Here is a 19,955-nt window from a genome sequence, read left to right as displayed (position 1 = left end):
GATCCCCCACCCATTAAAACTTTTCAGAGTCTTAATACCACTTTTTATAAAAGAAAAATACAATTTGTTCCAATGTCCGGCAACTGATCCCCATACTCTATCTTATAGTTAATAGTTTCCGATGTAATTTTGTGCGTGTGTGTGTGTGTGTGTGTTGGGGGGGGGGGGGGGGGGTTACAATACTGACACAGGTTTAAGCTGCCTAGGACAAGGTGGGCAAAGGGATTATCGTATCCATGTTGTTGCATGTGGAACAGTTGTAAGGTTATACTACAGGTTAATACTATACACACCAAAGAGTAAACATTTTAGTAAGCCACATGTAATGATTGGTACTCTCTTCTGGTGCTCTGAAATGCAGTTAAAATTAATGCAGTAGTTAAAGAAATGCAGGAGTAAAATAGCTTGAGGGATGACAAAGATAATTTGCTCAATATATGGCTCAATTACAAAAGAATGCGTCTGCCGAACGTTGTAAAGTAATTTACCAAGATCGGCTTAAAAAAAAACCCAATGCTCTGTATGAGGTGCAGTTGAATTTAATTATATGCACGGGGTATCATTTTGCACTATCAGCTATTCATAGATACAATTTGTATCATTTTTGGTTGATTAGGACTCAAATGTTTAAAAAAAATATTACAAACAAGGTCGGCACTTGCCTTATTTATAGCCTATTCCCTGAAGTCTATCCCCCCCCCCCCCCCCTTTTCTTTACTTTTTAAAAAAAAAAAACCTGTATATTTAGTTTTAATGCGCGTTTGTTTATCCATTTTTTTTAAAATAATCAATTTCGATTGCATTATCGATTTTTGCATCGTATTATACTATGATTTCATTTTTCTTAAATCGAAAAAAAAATGAACTAAATCCATAATCGGTGTGTCTAATATGTCTCATCAAAGTATCGATTCTCCCTCCATTCAACGGTTATTATTTTTGCGTCCGCAGCTAGTGATCCTTTAATTATTATTTTGGCCGATAATTAAGAATTTTTTAAAAATATTTGGATGATTAATTGTAGTAAAATTGAGGAAGACGACACGCTGTGTCTAGATTAGATGATCGCGTTTATAAATCTCCCTGGATACATCATCCACACTCCCTTTCTCATCCCCCCCCCCTCTCTCTTACACACACACACACACTCACACTTACACACATATACACACCACCGCCACACACACACACACATTACACACGCATTCATACACAACTGACTCCTCTCACACAGCATTCACACAAATACACACACGCAACATGGAAATTAAAGACTCTCTCACACACAACACATACACAAATACACACAAGCTTAACATAGGTTGCAAAAACTCGCACAGACACTCATAACACACAACCCAAACACAAGTTTACATAAGTAACGAACATTCGCATAGATACACCACACACAACTTACACTCCCTCACACAATGAACACACAGAAACAAACAGAAACACATCAAATTGTAGAGAGTCATTATCTGCACAAAAACATAAGTTTAAATCTATCACCTACCCCTCCAACTACAAGTTTATCATGTGCTCTAGACAGCACCTGTGTTCTGGTCATTTTTTGTTAACATTTGACCAATTGTTTTTCCCTTAGAGTATGGTCACTTGCTTTAAATTATAACTCAGAAACTCGCCACTCATTACGGAAATCAATCAATAAATTAATAGACATCACCAGATCTTTTCGTCAGGGAAATAACATGGTCGAACTAACATTTAATAAATTGGGGTGTGGCTCAGGGGTGTGACACAGGGGTGTGACACAGGGTTGTGACACAGGGATGTGACACAGTGGTGTAACACAGAGGTGTGACACATGTGTGAGGAACAGTGGTGTAACACAGGGGTATGGCGCAGGGTGTGTTACAGGGGTCTAACACAGGGGTGTGACACAGGGGTGTGACATATGGGTGTGTCGCGGGGTTGTAGTACAGGGATGTGACTTAGGAGTGTAACACAGGGTGTGATACACGGATGTAATACAGGGGTGTGACACAAAAGTGTGACTAAAGGGTGTAACACAGGGGTGTAACACGGAGGTGTGACACAACAGAGACGGAATGGGGGTGGCCAGGGCAAGAGCTGAATTTCATGAAAATTGGGTGACAACTTTATTGACGTGACCTGATACAATGTTAGCACCGTGTTTTATGGCAACTCTGTTCACTTACATATAGCAGCCATTTTCGTAGAATGACGACGGTCGCTTGTTCAACTCGTTATCAAACGGACCAAGACCTTGATTTGTTAAAAAAATAAGGAAGAAAACAGACTAACAAACAGCGTTATCAGTCATGTTGTAAAAGTACATTACGTAATTTTTAAAAATTATTTCTTCAAACTATTTTGTTGCGGGTTTAAAAGTACTTTATATGAAAAAAATAACTACAGGAAAAAAATCAGTTTGTTGTGTTTATTAAAAAATCTTTAGATCATTGGGTAGCCAGAGCAATGTGACGTATGTTGGCCAAGTTCAAGTATTACAACTTACCTTGTGTTATGAGGTAAAGGTGCAGTGTATCGATAACTTCTTGATCACGACAACATACAGAACGTCACAGATACAGATGAAAAGATCGACAAAAGATCTTCAACGGTCACGTGTCGTGTTTATTTATAAAGACAGATCACACACTGAGACAATACTTTGTTTTTCTTTCCCCCAAACAGATGAAGACCCCAGAACAAAAAATACAATCTTATCCCTTAACGAATAAGACAAGATTCCCTTCTCCTTAGAAGACAAGAGAGGATGGACCCAAGCTTGCTTATGCTTTTCTACACTGCTCAAACACATCATACAATAACATACAACGTCACGTTGATTTACATACAATCTTCCAGCACACAATAGACATAAACGAGAATACTTTCAAAATTAGTCGAAAGGCCATTAAATATTTTTAAAAAATCATGTAGGCCTATGTGTTATTAAAATAAATATGGTTTTTAAAAAAGTCAGAATGAGTCTTAAATGACGTCAGACAGTACCGCTACTATTTATAGACGAGAAAAATGGCCCGTTGAGGAAGGATACACCGGGCGCTAGGTTGATAGTGCTGTCTCTTTTCTCTAAACTAAAACCAACCCACCCCCCACACACCACCCCCACCCCCACCCCACACACCACCCCCCACCCCCACCCCCCACACACACCACCCCCCTCCACACACCGCCCCCCCACCCCTCCACCCCCCCCTCTCCACCCCCACCCCCCAAAAAAAACATGTCTACCGTCCAATTCAACGAAATATAATTATATACTTTTTCCAGTGTCCGCCCCCTCCCAGAAAATTCTACCCCCGCCCCCGAAAATTTCAATTACCCCCACCCCTCTCCGGGGAGGAAAAACTCTGAAAGAAACACTGAAACCAACCCACCCCCACCCCCCACCCCCACACCCCCCACCCCCCCCACACACACACCACCACCCCCCCCCACCCCTCCACACACCCCCCCCCCCCCCAAAAAAAAAACATGTCTACCGTCCCATTCAACGAAATATAATTATATACTTTTTCCAGTGTCCGCCCCCTCCCAGAAAATTCTACCCCCGCCCCCGAAAATTTCAAGTACCCCCACCCCTCTCCGGGGAGGAAAAAGTCTGAAAGAAACACTGAAACCAACCCCCCCCCCACCCCCCCCCCACACACCACCCCCCCCCGCCCCTCCACCCCCCACACACACACCACCCCCCCCCCCCCCCACCCCTCCACACCCCCCCCCCCCCCCCCCAAAAAAAAAACAACATGTCTACCGTCCCATTGCAAGAAAACCACTTTTAAGATTAGACACATTAATTAGGCGGTAATTTTATTATAGAGTATCGATGAGGAAATTTCTTTTGAGTTGGGGAGGGGGGGGGCTCAGACGTTCTTACGCGGGGGTGGGGCTTCGCCCCTACCCGAAGAATTGTATGAAAGAAACTCTTCACGCAAACCACTTAGATTAGACCAAATTGCCTTTGTATTGAATATCGATAATCAATGACGTCATATCAATGTGTGCACTATCCGGCTTGAGATTATTTTCTACTCTGTGCGCTAAATGTGTCGACGTCATACTTCGTTTTTCGAATTACTATGCATGTTTTTATTTTCCTTGTGTTTTCTCTAGAGCGTTCTTGTCAGACAGATAGATAGATAGATAGATAGATAGATAGATAGATAGATAGATAGATAGATAGATAGATAGATAGATAGATAGATAGATAGATAGATAGATAGATAGATAGATAGATAGATAGATAGATAGATAGATAGATAGATAGATAGATAGATAGATAGATAGATAGATAGATAGATAGATAGATAGATAGATAGATAGATAGATAGATAGATAGATAGCTAGGTGGGTTCTCGGACTAAACGAGTTTATCTTTTAATTAAAGCTACTATTAATATGCTGTCAATGTTGATTTCTGCGTTCATGTTATAAAATAAATAGAGCGAAATGGAAAGCTAAACCAGGGGACGTTGAGTAAGTTTGTCTGGCACTCTTATCATGTCACATGTCGGAAACGAGTAAATTTATCTGGCAACATTAGCAATTTGCATGTCACCTTTTTTAAAAAAAATTCGTTATTACAACCACCAACCCATTCCCGTCCCTCATCAAAGACTGTATAAAACTCACTTTGTTATGAGATTCTTTAAAAAGGGAAACAATTTAGTTATTACCACTGTCATTTTTATCTAAATAACTCTTTCCCTTTGTGAACATTTAACTTCCACCGAATCTAAAAAGTGTTTGCGTTAAAAATTGAAATCCACCAAAGCAATGAAAATATTTTTTAAAATCAAATATCGTGGTTTATTTTTTACCCCCCACCGCTTAATTTCCACGGCATTAAATTTAAATAATAGTATTAAAATGGTATAAACTTCATTTCATGGCTCCGACACAAACTGAATTACTCCCCTTTGTTCTGAACCGATGCAATTATTTTTTTGCCTACATCCTGTTTATAAAAAAAATCCTGTTGCACCAGCAGCATATTGCCCCATTAAAAAGATCATGCGCCAGCCGCCTTATGTACAACTCGCCCTGTCGTGTGATATAATGTCATTGATGTCATAGCCGCGATTAGCATAGGGCAGGGGTCGGCAACCTGCGGCTCGCGAGCCGCATGCGGCTCTTTTGATATCAAGATGCGGCTCTCCGGCTCCTTGAACAAATACTAATAATCTTAATAAAAAAATAAAATATTTGAAATAAAAAAAATGTTAGTGGCTCTTTAAAACCAGGGAAATTTTAAAAATTGTAACTTTTGGCTCTTCCGCTTCAAAAGGTTGCCGACCCCTGGCATAGGGGGTCAACCATTTTTAACTCCCCCCTCCCTTTACACGGTCATACCTCCCCCCCCCCCCCCCCCCAAAAAAAAAAGACGTCACGCCGCCACAAAATTGATTTAAAAAATAAATTCTAGAATTTTTCTAGAATCTTATCTATCACACTTCACGCCTTTAAGCCGTTTGTTCACACCCGGTCCCCACTTACCCCCCCCCCCCCACTATCACCAAAAGTAAGATGGTCACAAACGCCAGCTTTACTGTAGCTATTAGCCATCATTCAAATTACCCCCCCCCCCCCCACCGGAGAAAAGAGTCTAAAAGTCTGAAAGGAACACTGTAAACAAGAGGCTTTCACAAATTATCAGACCCCCACCCCTCACGAATATATGGACCTTTTAAAAATATTACCTACGTTTTTGTTTTGTTTAGATACTTACCTTTGATGGAATATATTTAGAATATATCAACAGTGTGTATGTTTTATATTTATTTATTGCAAGATGCTGCTCAAGGGATAAAATATTGCCAAATACTAAACAATTGATTTCCCTGGCCCTACCGCCAGCCCGTTAAAATAACGATATAGAATACTTGTAGACCCACAACTTATCATCAAAATATACAGCTATACAGGCAGAGGCGTAGCGACCGTTCCCGGCGCCCGGGGACAAACTTTTCGATTTGCACCCCCTCAAGATTTCGATTTGCAATTTATTCATCTAACATTTTAATAAACAAAAATAAAACATTTAAAGAATTGAATGAATATAACCTAATAATAAATATTATAACCTAATGCACCTTTATGTTCTTATATTGTAAATATGAAAATCGCGAAGTATTATTTTAAAGTAACTGTTATAAATAGCAAATTGATGGGAAATGGGTTGCCGCTTCCGCTTTACAGAGAAATAAACATGGCGTCAAAACGTGGAATAGATTCGCAAGTTCAAATTGTTCAGATAGATGGACTGGTCTGTATTAGCATAAACATTTTTAAACGTTTGTTTGTGTGAATTATTATAACAACTTAAGTGTTGGAAATTAAAGTACATATATTAACGATGTATTCATTATTATAATGGCAACAGTATGGTTCCGTCGGTACCTTAGCTCGGTGGTCAGTGCGTTTTTCAGTTTTTGTTGTTAACTTGTTACTATTTCACCGCGTTTACACTTACGACATGTATACTAGACTTGGCCTATTTAAGTGTACACTAAACAAGTTATGGGTATATGCATCTTCTGAGTCACAGGGCACAAAACCACGCCCCTTTTTATGTTCTGGGTCAAGTTTTTGTTTCTGCTCGCTGAGCGAAAACAGGATACGAGCCGAACCGCAGCGTAGCATACGCTGCTATTTGTTTTATTTTCTACTTTTAAGTAATTCACAATTTATTGCTTCAACACTATCCCCCCCCCCCCCCCCCCCCCATGGTACGTTAAAGCAGCTGTTCGTGACGACAGTGACGACAGTTTACAGATTAATGAAAATATCTAGCAGAAATTGTTACCTCCCCATTGTTTCAAATAGCTTAAATACTAAATTATCTGTCCCTAATAGTAATAGCCCTCTCTAATCCGACCTGGCTCTACTATTGTAAACATTCGAGGTGAACCCCAGCTCACCTGACGGTGGGGATGAGGGTGGGAGCTAAGCTGCGTTTTTTTTTTCTATGGTCTCCATGAAGAGAATTATATATATACATCGGTATAACAAATAAACCCAATAATCTAAGGGTTGACGTGGTAGAATGTAGAGCATTTGGGTGTGATTGTAGGACGTCCCAGAGTCCATCCAGCACTGATGGATACCTGACTTACATTGTTAAAGGCAGCTGGGCACACTATCTCTACATATGCCTAGGCAAGAAACATGAACTTGACTTTATCTGCCAAATGGATTGCTAGATCTATAAAGGAATCTTTACTTTATTAAATAAACTAATTCAGTAAATGGTGAAAACTAGATATGTTTACACTTGACACGTTGACCATATTTTTTTAAAATGTGTTTTTTAAAATTATGATTTCCAGTGCTTATTTTAGGCCTAAACAATGATTTAATCAAATTATTAGGCCTAGGTCCTATAGGTTAACCCCTTTACTGTGTGTCACGAGTTAACTCGTCATATAAAATCTTGGGCTTAACCGTACATCACGAGTTCACTCGTCTTCAGATAAAAAAGTCATCTGTGTGCCGTGCGTCCCGAGTTAACTCGTCTTGATACGAAAATAGCATTGGAAATCAATAACAATGTAGAGGGAGGCTAATCTAATAGCCAATTCAACAGTGGATGATAAAAATAGGTCATCATGTGTTTTATTTTGTCAGGACAACATAACATTGAACAAATCAAATAATGAAAAAAAAACAATTACACGGTTTCCAAAAACTAAAATTTTTTTTTTTCCACGGTAAAGGGGTTAAAATCTATATATATAATTCTCTTCTGGGAGACGCTAGAAAACAAGCTGTAAACGCGCTCCCTACCATCCCCACCCCTACATGGTCTTAGTGAGCTGTGGTTCACGCTATGTTTACCTTCGTGGAGTCGGGTTTAGTGACGGCTATTAGGGGCAGATAATTTAGTTTGAAACGATTTTAAACGTTGGAAGCGGGGAGGGTTATGGTCCTTAACGAGCTACTTATAGTGTTTTAAAGAAATATTTTCAGTATCAGCGTTGATACTGTCGAATTCACAAATTATGAATTACTGAAAAGTAGAAAAAACAACAACTAAATAGTGGCGTACGTTATGCCGCGGGCCGGCTCGTGTTAAATAACTTAGTACCCACTTATTGGTAATTACAGATCAACACTCTGCTTCATTGGAAAAGAAGTGCTCTTTTTAATTGTGCATACTATTCAGATTTGATTAGCCTATATTTTAGTGGAGTACTTTCTGCAATAAATAGGCCTTTACTTTTAGGCAATTTTTCTTAATGCATAGCTAAATTCTAAAAAGAAATGACTGAAGCCAAAATATAGTAGGTCTGGTAGGCCTATATACTCTGTTTATAGAATATGCAGTACTTAAATTTGGTCTTCAGTTAACTTGTAAATGTAATGTGAATATAATCTGTATTTTTCATGATCTGTTCACTTCTCTTAAAATAGTTTACAGGTCAAAAAATCTTGTAATTAACCATTTTTTTTTAGATTTCACTAGTAGGCCTATAAAATTATAATAAAACACAGGGTCCTATAGTGCTCTTATAATAACATGATCATTAGTAGTACTAATACTTATACATTTAAAGTAAATAATTTACAAAATTTTTGGAACCCATAGTTTAGAGACTATTAAACAAACCTAAATAATTTTTGTTGCCAAAATTGATGAATCTGCAATTGATATCAAAGTGAGCATCTTTTTTTTTATAGTTGGATATTTTTAATAAAATGTCTTATGTCACTTAGGTTGTGTTGAAAATGATCAAACACAGCCATGAGGAGGGTGCTGGCGGTACAGACTTGGTGCAGGGAGTTTTGCTTGGACTTGTTGTGGATAACAGGCTAGAGATTACTAACTGCTTTCCATTTCCTAAACATAATGAAGATGAAGACTTTGATTCAGGTAAGCAGTTGATTTGTTTACATATTAAGTTAGCTATAGGTGCAAAGCAAATTGGGCTGATAAAAAGTCAATAGGGATTTTTTTTTGTTATGCTGGCACGTGAATGCTATCCTTAGTGGAAATAGTAACAATATTTTCCCTTGGTATAGTCATTAACTTTTTCCAGCCAAATTTTAATTTCTTTTTTATTTTATTCAAGTTTCTGTGCAGTATCAGATGGAGATGATGAGGAATTTGCGCCATGTTAATGTGGATCATCTGCATGTAGGATGGTACCAAAGCACTTATTTTGGTTCATTCATCAATCGTGCTCTGCTTGATTCTCAGTTTAATTATCAACACTCAATTGAAGAATCTGTAGTCTTGATTTATGGTAAGCATGAACCTTAATATTTTACATCTGAGTTGTTGTTTTTTGTTTTCTCTGTTTGTTTCCTAAAAATCTCAATTTCAGATTTTTTACATATAAAAATTCTATCTTTATCACATTCCTGACAGCTATAAAATCTTTTAATACTCCTTGTATTCTATTTTCAGACCCTCTCAGGACGAGTCAAGGGTTTTTGACCCTGAAAGCTTATCGTCTTACTCCTGCTATGATGAAATTTTATAAAGAAAATGACTTTACACCTGAAAATATGTCGAAACACAACATAAACTTTGAAAGCATGTTTGAAGAGATACCCATTGTCTTGAGAAATTCCCATCTAGTCAATGCTCTTCTATGTGAGCTGTCAGATAAAACAAGAAAGGAACAGAAGTTTTCAGCCCTTGATCTTGGAACTAGGTAATAGTTGTTTTTGACATTTGCATTTTATAACAAATTTGTTTTGATAGTTTTTAGAAAGTTTTATTCATTATTAACTTTTTTTTTTAAACTGAATAGAATTGAAACTGAATTTCAAAAGGCTTTTAGTAGTGTTGATAATTAATAGGAGCACATTGGGTAATTGAATCATTAAATCTATGTTAATAAAATGGATACCTCTGCAAAGTAAACGAGCGATTAAACAAAATATGGTCCTGATACCAATGTGGCCTGACATTCAAATTTTTATGTGAATTATTGAACAAAGGTTCATGGTTTTGAGAAATGAGAATATGAATTGTGATATAATGGTACGTGAATGCATCATTCAAGTTAAAGTAAATTTGTTTTCTTGTTTCTGATACTCTTAGTCGGGGTTAGTAAATATTTTTTTCCTCTTTTGTAGTTCCATGCTTGAAAAGAATCTACGACAGCTTATGGAATGTGTGGATGATGTTGCTATGGACACCAACAAATACTTGAATTTCCAACGCAACAATTTTAGGCAACAACAAGCTAAACAGCAATATATAATGAAGAGAGTAAGTATATAACTTACTGGTTTAAAAAGTAAAATTTGTTTATGTATTTCGGTGTCATTATTTTGACTTAATTTAAAATGCAATTAGAAAAGATGTTGTAATACCTATATAAAAACCTTTTTTAAATAATATATTATTAATATTATTCTGCAGGAACAAGAAAATCTTCAAAGAAAACAGAGAGGTGAGCCAGCTCTTCCAGAAGAGGATATAAACAAATTGTTCAAACCTCTTCCTACACCTCAGCGTTTGGACTGCACACTGGTTGCTGGTCAGATGGACAGTTACTGTAAACAAGTGTGTGAATTTGCTTCACAGAGTTTAGGGAAAATGTTTATGGCAGAAACTGTACAGTCAGCAGAAAGTAGTTAGTGCAGCAAAAGTAGAGCCATCTTCTCCTCCTGGGTCTTCTCAGTTTTTAATTCAAATCAAACCTGTAAAAATTGTTTTGGGAATAAAGAACAATCTTCAGATCAATTACTTTGTTCTAAAGCTATGATGAGATCACCAAAAAGTAAAATATTTATTATAAGATGCATTTTGTTTGAGTTTTGTTTCATACACGAAATATTTTGTTTCAAAAGAATGTCAACTCTATACAGCTGAATCTCATAAGTAGGGCAGCTTTCATTTTTCAGCATCTTCATTACATTTGTGGGTCAAAGTTCTTGGATATTACAAATGCAATTTTTATTCAAATTCTAAGCTCAGGAAGCACAAATAGTATTACTTAGCTGGAGAGCCAAATTAATAAATCAGTGACAGCATTGTGCAATTAATTAGTGTCTGAAATGGCCATCCCTTTAATTTTCCATTCACTAAAATGTATGAATCATTCTGAAACTTGTTGCTCATAAATATTAAAGTATTGAGCTGTTGCATGAAGATGCATTAAATCCTTGTTTCAAGTCTAATGAACATTAAATATTACATATATCTCACTATGAGTTCAAAATATGCTATTATTATGGACTTCAGCCTTAAATACTTAAAAAAATATTAAGGTTTTAATTTCTGGATTTGGGTTTGACTAAGGATTGTCATAGCTATAGTCCTAACAAATGATTTAATATGTACATGTCACACACAAATATAAAAATACTTTTGCGTTATACAATGTTAGCCTTTATAAACAGGGTTCAATAACTGACAATTTATATACATGAGCTTCATAGTCTACACACATGAAGTTTTGGTTATAGGATCAGTTGCAATATTTAACATTCAGAATTGCTTGCTAGATGCTATGCTGTAGGCCTGCTGTTTCAGATTTGTCTATCTGACAATATTTTTTTATTTAGAAAACTCCTACTAAACATTTAAATTTTTGCCCTTAGTAAACCGCTAACAAACCTGTATCATGTATTGTTAAGGACATTATCATAATTATTTCAGACCTTGAACCTACTATAATTCTTGATTGCGCTTTCTATTTCAAATGTACACAACCAACATAGCAAAATAATTTTTAAAAAATAAAATACAAAGCCAGCCAAAAGTTTGTAGGTTCTTTATTACGTTAGAAATGTTCATTTTGTTAACTGATGACTTAATAACTTGTAATTTCATGTGTCTGTTAAGAGAATTCCATTTTACACTGAGCTTCAAAAATAGTATGGCAAACATTGAAACATTATTTAATGTTCTAATGTGAACAAACTTTTTAAAAAAAAACAACATTAAAAGCAGGAAAGGTGGCCTATGGTCCTGAAGTTAAAAAAATTATAATTGGAAGGACTTGAGTACATCACAGGGAAGTTGACCACATGCACTAAACATTCACTAGAACAGCTCCAACATGTTAAACTGATGTGGTGACATGTTAGTATTTTACAGCATGATTGCAAAAAAATATTTTTATTTGCATTACATTCATTATGACTCTTAAATGTCAACAGTCTCTCCACTAAAAATACAATTCTAGATGACAACAAAAGCTTATGCCATATATCATATAGAGATGACACATTATATAATTATAATCTAAGAGTGTAATAAAGTTGGAATGTCAAACACTCATCTCTATAATTTGTTAATCCAATTCTCAGAGCCTCCAACTAGCCAGAATCAGCATACTCAAAGCAATAGAAATAAATCAGAAAAAGTTTTTTATTTTAAACCCAATACCAAAAATTTAAGGAAATTAAAAAAAAAAGTTTTTTAGACTGCTTACGACTTACTGTTTATTATTTAAGTTCAAACATTTGTATTAAAATATTTCAATCTCTCTAGCTCCAAGTGTCATGGATAATTTAGTATAAAACTACACAATCCATCACATTTCTACATTAAACAATATAAATCTATATATATATACTTTTTCTCAATACTTGTCAGTGGGCTTGAAATTCATTAACAACAGAAGGCATGTAAACAATTCAGCATCTGTTTCATTCAATGCTGCTTAGAAACTGAAAATCGACAGTGGAAAAAAATGTACAATACAAATAGATTTTTATTTTTACATTTGTAAAAACAAATGAAGGTAGCTTGCCTATTATATTGTCTGGGGACAAATGTTATCTGGACTTCTATTATCTACCAACTACCAATAAAAAAAATTCTTTCAGCTGATGTGAAAAAAAAAATGTCTGCTGTATGCACTATCAGATCTAAGAGCCTGCTTTACTGTTTTACTTTCTTGAAAAAAAAAAGACTTGTATAAGCTACTTAAAGAAACCAGCTACCAAGTGAAAAGAGTATATGGATGTGGAAATTTTAACTATGTTTGCCATAAGGCTACTATTGTTAGAGTGCTCACCTATGTGTCACCACTTCCAGGCTGTTTATCGGTACCGTTGTTGTCACCTATGTTCTGTCCCCTCATCTGTTCCCGTAGATGCTGAACCAGTTCAGGATTTGCTTGTTGCATCTGACTTGCCATTTGCTGGGACCTAGCGTTGTTATGAAGAAGTGCAGTGTGTTATTATAAAGGGGATGTGTGTAATTAGTCTTTTAATAATCTAGAATTTTTTTTTACAATAAATATAAAACACATCAACACCACACAGTTTAAGTATTGATACTACAGATGTTCAACGCCAAATTGTAACCATAGAAACCAACTGTAGCTCTACTCTAAACCAAAACTAGTAGTATTGTCAATAAGTAACTTACTTAAACCTGACTGGAAAAAATCCATTTAACCCACCAACTGTGGTATACAACAGTTCTGTAGTGTGGGAGGAGTTTGCAAGCATTTTGGGTGACCTTAGATGTAATATTTGGCTTACAAAATTTACAGCTAGAACCCTAGACTAGATCTTTTCTTCAATGGAAATGAATGGAGATAATAATAGGTATATGATTAGGGGATAGAAAAAACTTTTAGTGGATGATACTGACTTGGAGTCAAGTCATGTTTTCAGTTGCATTTTATTTTGATTAACCGGATACATCTCCATGTAATATTAATAAAGTGTGTTAGTCTTGTCAACATTGATTGTATGCCATTCATTCAGAAATATTCCTACAAAAATATTTTTTTTATCAGTATTAATTAGAATCCAGTATTTTAACGGTCCATATTTTAAATTTGCAATGTAAAACACTACTGTCCATTAAAGTTAACAACAGGGTTATTTCTGGGGGAAAATTGGATTGAAGGTAAATTTTCTACAGAGTTTTTCATAGGCCAATTAGTTTTTGGCCAACACATGGAACAGGATTTGCAGCTTTGTGGGTTAACAAAAAGTGAAAATACAGCTTTGAGTTACAAACTTACGCCTGCAATAGATTTGATAAGCCAGCACCACCACCAGAAGGGTTGACACCACTCACTAGGTTGGCCATCCTATGTTGGAAAAAGATTAAAACTGACAGTGTTATCAAATGTTATTTTTTCTCTTGGAGTAGAATGTGGAAAGAATAATCAGTGGCATTCCAAATGAAACCAAAATTTAATTTGAAAATTGTTATCAAATGTAAAATAGTCAAGGCATAAAATTCTAATAAATATTGAGATTTCTAAGGAAATACATGTTACTTTTCAACAAAAACAAGTTATGTAAAGTTTTAAATGAAAACGTGCTACATTTACTTATATTTATCAGGTTTGTAAAAACCTCAGTAAATGACCCAATTACTTCACTCATCAACAACATATCTCAATTTTTACAATAAAAAGTTTGATAAAATATTGTGCTTTAGATACAATGTGTACAAGTTAGAAATACTAAATAATGAAACCCATAAGTGTTTTAGAAGATAGCATCACTTACATCTGTTGAATTTGAGGATTAGACATCATAGTGGTTGCCTGCAATAAAATTTTATAGGAGGTTAATGAAATAATGAAATACAACATTTAAAAACAAAAAAATATAAAATGCTTATTACTTTAAAAAAATGTGTGAACTATAATTACCATATTTACAATGTTAGGATCACTAAACAGTGAACTGAAATCTAGATTGCCCATTCCAGGTAACCCAGCAGCAGGCCCCGTATTAAACCCAGCCTAGAATGAAAACAATTAAACAAAGATTGTTATATACTATTACTTAACAATTATTTAACACGGCATACAATGAGACATAAAACAAAAATCAGGATGTAACATAATTCTTAAGCTCAGCTTGGAATGTAATATATTACAACAGTAAATAATATAATTAATTATGGCTGTATTTTAGTCAAGATATAAGCAGTGTTCTTGGGCAGATTTTTCTACTTGTAACTGAGAAAGATAAATTAAAGTTCTTTAGCTAGTTTAGCCCTAAAAGATATTTTAACCATTAATGTCCCATTCATTCTACCAAAACTCCACCCATGACGGCCCAATGTAAGGAGCATAACTCTGTATGATCAAGTGAATAGTTTCACAAAATATTTGTTTTTGTCTAAATGAAATTGAAAATTAAGATAAAAAGTACTGCTTAATGTTGGGAATAAACCTGGCTTTCCAACAGTATTAAATAGAATATATTATATTCGGTAAAAGTACAGTATAAAAATAAAAAATGTCTGAGAAAATTCAAAACAGGTCATTTTCGGTAGTCAACTTTATTTATTTTTGTCTTAACAACTATGCATCGAATTTAACAGTTAAATATCAATTTGGTTATGTTTAACATATATAATTCATAAAATACATGCCTAGATACGTTTAGAGGCATTAATTTTTTTTATTTTTAATATTAAATCTACTAAAAATACGACAGATGAGTCGAAAATTTCGAGATAGAAAGAAACTATTATTTTTTATCTTTCAAAAGCGCCATTGAAATTACAAGACCGGAAAAGGATGCTGAAACCATCCGACTTCCTGTTTAGTTAAAAATTAGGATTTGTAGGCCAAATTTTAATGAAACAAATTTAATTTTTCTATGCGTATTGTAAGCGGGCGGCAGCGGGCGTTACGGGACATTAGCGGTGTCGGGCGGCAGCGGGCGTTACGGGACATTAATGGTTAATAGACCAAGTAAACAAACCTGTGTTGCAGCTTCTTTTAATTTCTGTTCAGCTATTTCTAAATTATTTTGGTAGCTTTGATTGTCTGGGTCCAACTCTAGTGCCTTGCGATAACATTCATAAGCACTTTCGTGATCTTCTAAAGCTGTAAAGGCTATTCTGTAGATACATTCAACATAAAATTATATTTTATATTTTGTCTACATTATCATTTTAGATAATGTGATAAATTTGTTCTAAAGTGAATTAGAAGCATGTGGATTCATAAATATAACTAATAAATAAGTAAGATCATCATAAATGACAGAATCTTGGAATACAATTTCATTACAGACAGAGCTGAGGAATAATGGCAAAAAAATCACAAATGACACCAGAAGGATAAAGAAGTAAATGTATTTTATTTTTATCCTAAATTAAAATAAATGAAGTATTCACGCACCCCATGCGGCCATAAGCTTTACTGTAGCTTGGATCTATAGCAAGAGCTCTATTACAGTCTTCTATAGCTTGTTGATGTTTGTTGAGCTTGCTATATGCAGCAGCCCTAATACATAGGAATATAATTACAAAAAAAAATGATACAAATGAAAAATACTAGTTAAGTTAAAAAATATTATTCCAAAGTCAGGGGGCAGGCACGATAGAATGAGAGAGCTTATATCTCAAGGTCGGATACCAGATTAGAGTCTGTAGGACATCCAGGAGCCCACCCAGCCCCCATAGGTATCTGAATCATATTAGGTGAACAAAGGTGGTGAACAAATTGTGCTGACTACACTATCACTCATATGTAGAGGTCATTTAAACAGATGAAATCTACATAATCTGCCCCATGATGATGATGATGTAAAGAAAAAGATTTGTATTTGCTAACAAAAAGAATTTGGCTTGTGTCCAAAAAAGCATTTTAAAAAGGAACCTGACTTACCTGTTACAGAAATAAACAGCGTTTCTAGCATCTAATCTAATGGCTTGAGAATAACTGTCCAAAGCATCAGAAAACTTTTCACATTTCATGAAGTCATTTCCTATATAAAATAGATTTGAATTATAAAAGATTCAACTCATTGGTTTGCTGTTAGCAGATTATGTAAAGAAATAAAAATATTTAAGCTTGAATACATTTCTTTTCTTAAGAGAATATTAACCTAGGAGCATTTCTAACCTTTATTTTTCAGTTTTTCAGCTTCTTCCTTTTGCACTGGTGTTGCCTCATGAAGGGACAAAGAAGCGAGGTCTGATTCTGTCTGTTACCAGATATGGTTTACAGTGTTATTATTTTAAAGTGTTTTTATTAAACTTTTAACTGAAGGAGATTAATACAAATAGTTTACCAACACCTCTAATTAAATAGCATAAATTGTTCCTTCTCATTATGCTACAAATAAACTAATGTGCACAGGAAAGTAAGAAAAGAAGGAGAAAGAACTTTTCAAAAAGTATTGGAAAGTTGAATGCCAGCAAATAATTTGTTTATTAATTTTTATTTCTAATTATTTTAATAAATAAAATATTTTTAGCTATTTACTAAGATGTTTAAGACAATGGTATGAAACATATTATATGTATATTTACTTAATATAAATAAACCCAACCTCAGTTAGCTGTGCATTAAAAATATCCAACAAGTTGTATGGGATGCTATATTTTCTCACAAACTCCTCTTCAGTTATGTTGATTTTGTAAACTTGTTCTAGACATTGCATGGCAACTAAAACAAAAAAGAATAAAGATGAACTAAACCTATCCAAAAATTTCAAAATGCATAAACCTTTTAAAAAAAACTTATCTTGAAAAACTGATAAAAATAAAGTTTGATGCTGCACCATACATTATTACAAAGGATGTGTTTTTTTACCTTCTAAACTTTCTGCTGCCTCATCATCAACTTCACCTGACTTCTTTTGGTCATCTAAAAATTTTAATATTGAGAACACAAGCTTCTTGACATCAGCCATTTTACTTTTTTTGCCTCAGACAATTTTCAAGTAAACTGAGAAAAAAAAACAAGTTAACAGAATTAGTGATTGCTTCAAATAACCAAAGGATGACAATACCAAGTAACATAAGAATCAGATGCATTTATTTTTAAAAATAGGATCAATATATAAATAAAAAGTTTAATGGAGACAAAAAACAGATTTGAACATTAAAAAATAATGTAAATTAGAAACAACTCTACATTTCAACACACCAATCACAGTAATAATAGTAACAATAATTTCAGCTGACAATACAGAATAATAGTGAGTTTTCAATTATACTGATCATGCTGCTTAGGTTAGTGATATAATCTATAAATATAATTCTCTTCATGGGAACCATACGAGACACCACCGCTCTCTAGGCATATAGCTACCAATGGAATTAAATGCCATTAGGGCCTAACAGTTTTCACCATGAACTTTTTTTCTGTGATGGAAAGGTCTCAAAATCATAAAATACATTTAACTAAACCTAGCATTCCATTTTTAAATCTGTGCTTTGAGGTGCCAAATATATGTGCTTATAATTTAAGGGTAGTAGTAACATAAATGACTTCTCACTGCCAGGGGTGGTATGGAACTACATCCCCAAACATCCAGCTCTAACAAACAATTAGTAATTTAATAACAACCCAATTATCCCTCACCCTTTTAAAAACCCATAATTGGAGACGACTAACAAAGGAACTGAACTGTGGTAAGTATTTTAGTTTAAGGGCCTAATTAATTTTAGTAGGCCTATATTGTAGGAATAGCGAATCAGAAAGTAAAGTCACAAAAAGCAGAATACATTAAAAAGGTAAAGTCGGTGATAAAGTTTAATACAGATTATGTACTCTAACTGTAAAGGGTTAAGTCAAGTTAATGAAGTTAAGTGTCTAGGCATACTGTTTCCTTAGCATAGGCTGTAGAGTGACTGTGTAACACTGTGTAGTGTAGAGACTGGTAGAGTCAACCAAACTAAAGCTGTAGTGTGAAATTCTTAGTCCTAACCCAACAGTATGAGTAATAATACTAATGGCCACTTCGGTAAAACTCCATTTTAGCATATTTTATTTGCCGTTTTACGTTCACCTCCAGTTGACTTATTTTATTATAAACACAACCGAAACACATAAAAACGTTAGGAAAACGCTAGGATTAGAGCTAGATCTACTTATTTATTTTTTTTTATAAATGCGAGTTTTAATTAGAAAAGGTAAAATAAAAAATAAAAAAAGGACGGTTCCAATTAAATAGCGTGTGATCATCAGCGTGAGAAAAATCCCTACGCGGTCAAGGGTTCACTGTGAGTTCATATTGACTTTAATTATCAGCATACTTCATATCTAGGGCAATAACTATTTGAAATGGTGTTGGGCTCAGTTTTGGGGTTATTGTGAGTAAAATATTTTAGTATCATGCGTGGGAGATACTTAAAACAATATAAACTTAACCACCTTGCAATTATGAGTTTTGTACTTCACCCATTGCTATGAATATCTTAACTCTTAACTTAACTAACACACAAACATAGCACATTCAATATTCCAAATTTCGAATTTTCTGAAGTTTTAACAAAAGTAAATCATCAAAACCAAAACAAAACTTCAAAAAGAAATAAGCCCAATATTTTCCTACCGTTTTTGTGTATTTCAGTTGTGTTTATAATAAAATACACTCAACTGGAGGTGAACATGAAGCGGGGAACAAAATACGCTAAAATGGAGTTTTACCAGCCACTTCACTGTTTTTCCTTAGCTCTTTCTAGTTAGGCCTTTACATGATTCATTGATTGTAGATCTAGATCTATAGTTGTTGAGTGAGTGGAGACCCATGCCACTAGGGTGTCCCCACCTGAGTGAGTACCTAGATTTCTACCTCCTACCTAGATAAGATCTAGATCTACCTACTCTTTCTTACTCACTCTTACTCTTGACTTGCTTGACTCTTGCACTAAAAATTCTGATTTTGTTTTTTAAAGTTAAAGCCCAAACTAATCCTAATCGATACAAACTAAAATTACTTTGAAAATTATCTAAATAACTGTTATAAGTTACCAGCTGGGAAAACGTGATGACTTTGATGAAGACTAAAATAAATATTAAGGCCCACAAGCTTATTTAGAGGACTACCAACCAACACTGCCGTTGGTGATTTTCATTATATTTTGTCAAAAAGAATAATCTCCCTTAAAATAATGGTTCACGCTACTTCCGGAACGATAAAAAAGCTTCAAGGAAAACCGACTAGCCCATAATAGTCCTAGTATTGCATACAGATTTAAATCTATTATTTAACAGCAGATTTTCTCCACGAATAAATTGCCTTTTATAATA

The 19,955-nt window shown here is 34.7% G+C and overlaps 2 protein-coding genes across 2 annotated transcripts; one reads left to right on the top strand and one right to left on the bottom strand.

Annotated features, from left to right (window-relative positions):
• Positions 1 to 6,192: 6,192 nt before the first annotated feature.
• LOC131956283 (eukaryotic translation initiation factor 3 subunit H-like) lies at positions 6,193 to 10,773 on the top strand. Its single transcript, XM_059320741.1, has 6 exons — positions 6,193 to 6,280; positions 8,731 to 8,887; positions 9,087 to 9,260; positions 9,425 to 9,674; positions 10,102 to 10,237; positions 10,391 to 10,773. Exons 1-6 carry the CDS (start codon positions 6,224 to 6,226, stop codon positions 10,607 to 10,609), a joined length of 993 nt encoding a protein of 330 aa, XP_059176724.1. The 5' UTR covers positions 6,193 to 6,223; the 3' UTR covers positions 10,610 to 10,773.
• A 959-nt stretch (positions 10,774 to 11,732) lies between these two features.
• Positions 11,733 to 19,832, bottom strand: LOC131956284 (small glutamine-rich tetratricopeptide repeat-containing protein alpha). The gene is made up of 12 exons (XM_059320742.1): positions 19,677 to 19,832; positions 17,511 to 17,645; positions 17,248 to 17,363; positions 16,818 to 16,899; positions 16,581 to 16,680; positions 16,092 to 16,196; positions 15,670 to 15,808; positions 14,604 to 14,696; positions 14,458 to 14,495; positions 13,962 to 14,030; positions 12,999 to 13,131; positions 11,733 to 12,648 (listed from the first exon to the last, which is right to left on the bottom strand). Exons 2-11 carry the CDS (start codon positions 17,608 to 17,610, stop codon positions 12,999 to 13,001), a joined length of 975 nt encoding a protein of 324 aa, XP_059176725.1. The 5' UTR covers positions 17,611 to 17,645; positions 19,677 to 19,832; the 3' UTR covers positions 11,733 to 12,648.
• Between the last annotated feature and the right edge of the window lie 123 nt (positions 19,833 to 19,955).

The sequence above is a fragment of the Physella acuta genome, unplaced genomic scaffold (genome assembly GCF_028476545.2).
Source record: "Physella acuta isolate Inbredline_101_S28 unplaced genomic scaffold, ASM2847654v3 ptg001144l, whole genome shotgun sequence".
In the NCBI taxonomy this organism is placed as follows: Eukaryota; Metazoa; Mollusca; class Gastropoda; family Physidae; genus Physella; species Physella acuta.
The sequence above is the reverse complement of the archived record's forward strand: the minus strand, read 5'-3'. Positions and strand labels throughout refer to the sequence as shown.